The following is a 1,311-nucleotide window of genomic DNA, read 5'->3' on the forward strand; positions in this document are numbered from 1 at the left end:
TCACATCATTTCCCCTTCCGCAGACTGTATTATGTCTTGCAGAGGACTAAAAGTTCTCCACTGAGATTTCAGGGTGCTACCAAGTTCCCTGGAAAGGGGGGAATCCAGCCCAGCAGGCTTGACCGCCCACTCACAGAAGCAGATCTTCATCCGCAGCCCGACTCCCCAGCTGTGCCTTGCTCCCCTGAACAGACCGCTTCTCTTTCCACTTGAGGGTTGGAGGCTGAGGCAGAAAGGAAATGAAAGGCAGAGAGGGCCCCGTGCCCCGGCCCTGAGGGTCACCAGCTCCGTGTGGTGACTGACAGGGCTGCTGAGGGGTCCCACTAATCCCCGCCATTGTCATCCTGCCAGCAACCACTGATGCGCTCGCCCTGAAACCCTGTCCGGTGCTGTCTCCCGCAGACCCTTACACATGGCATCATGCCTTGAAATAACTGAAGTGGGATCCAAGGGAGAAATGAAAACACATGAACGAAGGATGGCCCACGGGCATGGGAAGAAACCTGCAAAACTCACTCTGTTCCCATCACACCCTGACTTCTGATTGCTGCTGAAACCTCAACTATCTTTCCCGCTTGGTCAGAAACCCTAACTGGGTAGGGATGCCCTACCGTGAACTCTGGAAATGTGCCCATGTAACATGCAAATCCAACAAAAAGCAGCCAGCCAAGCACAATCATGATCAAAAGCAATGGCTAAGATACAGCAGCACAGTGAGAGACTGACTATGCACCGTGCTCATGAGACCCTCAGTTGGTAGAAGTCTCGCATATCAGTTCCAGTCCTTGGCTCCAAAGGATACACAGACCCCTAGTGGAGAAGCTGGAGCCTAGGCGGGCATTGTGACATCACTGTCGTGTGGCCCAGCCTCTCAACACACCAGTGACTGCCCCCAGACCAGCAGCTGAGCACGAAGTGAGCTCTCTCTATCGTATTGCACAGCAGCACTTTAGTACTACTACTATTTTTTTTACAGATTTTATTTATTTTATTTTATTTCTTTATTTGAGAAGTAGAGTTATAGAGAGAAGGAAAGACAGAGAGGTCTTCCATCTGCTGGCCACAATGGTGGCGCTGCGCTGATCCGAAGCCAGGAGCCTCTTTCGGGTCTCCCACATGGGTACAGGGGCCCAAGCACTTGGGCCATCTTCCACTGCTTTCCCAGGCCACAGCAGAGAGCTGGATGGAAGAGGAGCCTCCGGGACAGGGATAGGCACCCCTATGGGATACCAGCGCTGCAGGCGGAGGTTTAAGCTACTAAGCCACAGCGCTGTCCCCTTTAGTGCTGTTATTAATCCCCTTTTGCTGATG

At 52.7% G+C, this 1,311-nt stretch overlaps 1 protein-coding gene across 1 annotated transcript; it reads right to left on the reverse strand.

Annotated features, from left to right (window-relative positions):
• On the reverse strand, positions 1-680 carry MISFA (mitochondrial sheath formation associated). Its single transcript, XM_062197497.1, has 3 exons — positions 612-680; positions 135-223; positions 1-88 (listed from the first exon to the last, which is right to left on the reverse strand). Exons 1-3 carry the CDS (start codon positions 678-680, stop codon positions 1-3), a joined length of 246 nt encoding a protein of 81 aa, XP_062053481.1.
• Between the last annotated feature and the right edge of the window lie 631 nt (positions 681-1,311).

This window comes from Lepus europaeus, chromosome 7 (genome assembly GCF_033115175.1).
Source record: "Lepus europaeus isolate LE1 chromosome 7, mLepTim1.pri, whole genome shotgun sequence".
In the NCBI taxonomy this organism is placed as follows: domain Eukaryota; kingdom Metazoa; phylum Chordata; class Mammalia; order Lagomorpha; family Leporidae; genus Lepus; species Lepus europaeus.